The sequence below is a fragment of the Protobothrops mucrosquamatus genome, unplaced genomic scaffold (genome assembly GCF_001527695.2).
Source record: "Protobothrops mucrosquamatus isolate PMUCROS unplaced genomic scaffold, P.Mucros_1.0 scaffold2013, whole genome shotgun sequence".
In the NCBI taxonomy this organism is placed as follows: Eukaryota; Metazoa; Chordata; class Lepidosauria; order Squamata; family Viperidae; genus Protobothrops; species Protobothrops mucrosquamatus.
The window spans coordinates 58,753-60,779 of NW_015388125.1; the positions used below are offsets into that span (position 1 = coordinate 58,753).

The window sequence follows — 2,027 nt, forward strand, 5'->3', positions numbered from 1 at the left end:
CTTGGCCTGAAGTGTGTGCAGTTCCTGCCTCAAGTGATGCCGACTTTCCTCAACGTCATCCGGGTTTGCGATGGGGCCATCCGGGAGGTGAGTGCGCCTCTTTTCTCCTGCTCCCCAGAAACCAGAAATCACTTAAAATAGCAAAAATAAAATAAAATAAGAAACGTGCCCGTGCTCTTTGGAGAAGGGAGGGGGCAGGGACTGGCTGAGTGATCTGTTCTGCCAGCAGACTGAAGAAGTGAGTGAACATTTCCATTCCCTGCTTTTGTTTTTTTTGTTTTTGTGGCTGTTGTTGTTCCTCTTGGAACACGGCATGCGACGCCCATCCTCCTTCATCCTAAAGCTGGCTGCCCTGTGACTTCCTTTTTAATGGTAATTACTCCCAGGTGGAATCACTCTCCTGCCTAGAAAAATGAAGCCTGTTTAGCTCAGTCTGGCTGTTCTTGGCATGCTTCTGCCCAGTTGTTCTCAAGTTTTTGTCTCATGTGTTTTGCATTGTCCTCTCCAGAAGGGGAGAACGTGGCCCGTCCCTACTGGCTAAGCTCTCCCAGCTCCCAACCACTATTGCCAACCTGCCACCCTTTTTAAGTCTCTCCTTTCGTCTAAGGCTCACGCATTCTGTGTTGCCCCACTGTCAATGAGACCCTGATGCAACTCTTAAAGAAGCCATCATCACCTGCAAAGCTCTACGGCAGGGGTCTTCAAACGTGGCCCTTTTATGACTTGTGGACTTCAACTCCCAGAATTCCTTGGGAGCTGACGTCCATACATCTTCAGACAGGCCAGGTTGAGGAACACGGCCCAACGGGGAGTTTGTTGTAACTGCAGGTGAAGATCTGTGGGGCAAAGAGAGAGAGAACACCTTGTTCCTGGCCAGCCACTAAGTTGATGCTGATAAACCCAGATCTTGGTTTAATCTCTCGGGTTGAAACTTGACTGTAACTGCAAGAGGCAGAATGCAGTCCAGGGAAAGGAAGGAAGGAAGGAAGGAAGGAAGGAAGGAAGGAAGGAAGGAAGAAAGAAAGAAAGAAAGAAAGAAAGAAAGAAAGAAAGAAAGAAAGAAAGAAAGAAAGAAGAGGGAGGGAGGGGGAGAGAGAGAGAGAAAAAGAAAAAAGAAAGAAAGAGAAAGAAAAGAAAGCAAAAACGAAGGGAGGGAGAGAGGAAGGAGATGGGAAAGCAGGAAGGAGATGGGGATGGGAAGGAAGGAGATAGGAAAGAAGGAAGGAAGGATATAGGAATGAGAAGGAAGGAAGGATATAGGAATGAGAAGGAAGGAAGGAGATAGGAATGAGAAGGAAGGATGGGGATGGGAAGGAAGGAAGGAGATAGGAATGAGAAGGAAGGAAGGAGATGGGGATGGGAAGGAAGGAGATAGGAAAGAAGGAAAGAAGGAGATAGGAAGGAGATGGGAATGAGAAGGAAGGAGATGGGAATGAGAAGGAAGGAAGGAGATGGGGATGGGAAGGAAGGAGAGAGGAAAGAAGGAAGGAAGGAGATAGGAAGGAGAAGGAAGGAAGGAGATAGGAAAGAAGGAAGGAAGGAGATAGGAATGAGAAGGAAGGAAGGAGATGGGAATGAGAAGGAAGGAAGGAGATGGAATGAGAAGGAGGGAGGGAGGGAGGGAAAGGAACGAAGGAAGGAAGGAAAGGAGGGTCCCTACAGGTCCAAGCAGAATCCATCCAGTCTCAGCTTCAGCATCTACTGAAGGTCTGGAGCCCCCAATAAAGTCATTGCTGGGAACTGTGGAATCCTTACCGAGCACAAGCCGTGCTGCTTTCGGTGGGAGCCGTTCTAAAGGAGCTTTTGTAGACCCACCTTCTCCCAGAGTGTGAAACCCCCTGAGCCGTTGCCGAAGCCCCCATTTTGGTAATCCGAGCTTTGTTGCCTGGCTGGACCTGGCCTTGCCTTTGATGCACTTTGCCTACTGTCTTTACAAATTTGCAGGTAAAAGAAGATGGTGATAGTGTACTGGGGAGAAGAGCCGAGGTGGGTACACTTGGCATTTCAGTGCCCCCCCCCCAAAAAAA

General features: G+C 48.8%; 1 protein-coding gene across 1 annotated transcript in view; it reads left to right on the forward strand.

The window, feature by feature from the left end:
- Positions 1-2,027, forward strand: part of MTOR (mechanistic target of rapamycin kinase) — a 67,077-nt gene that overhangs the window by 15,722 nt on the left and 49,328 nt on the right. Inside the window, exon 19 of the mRNA XM_029285652.1 lies at positions 1,945-1,986. Coding sequence (XP_029141485.1) covers positions 1,945-1,986 — 42 coding nt within the window. The remainder of the gene's footprint in view (positions 1-1,944; positions 1,987-2,027) is intronic.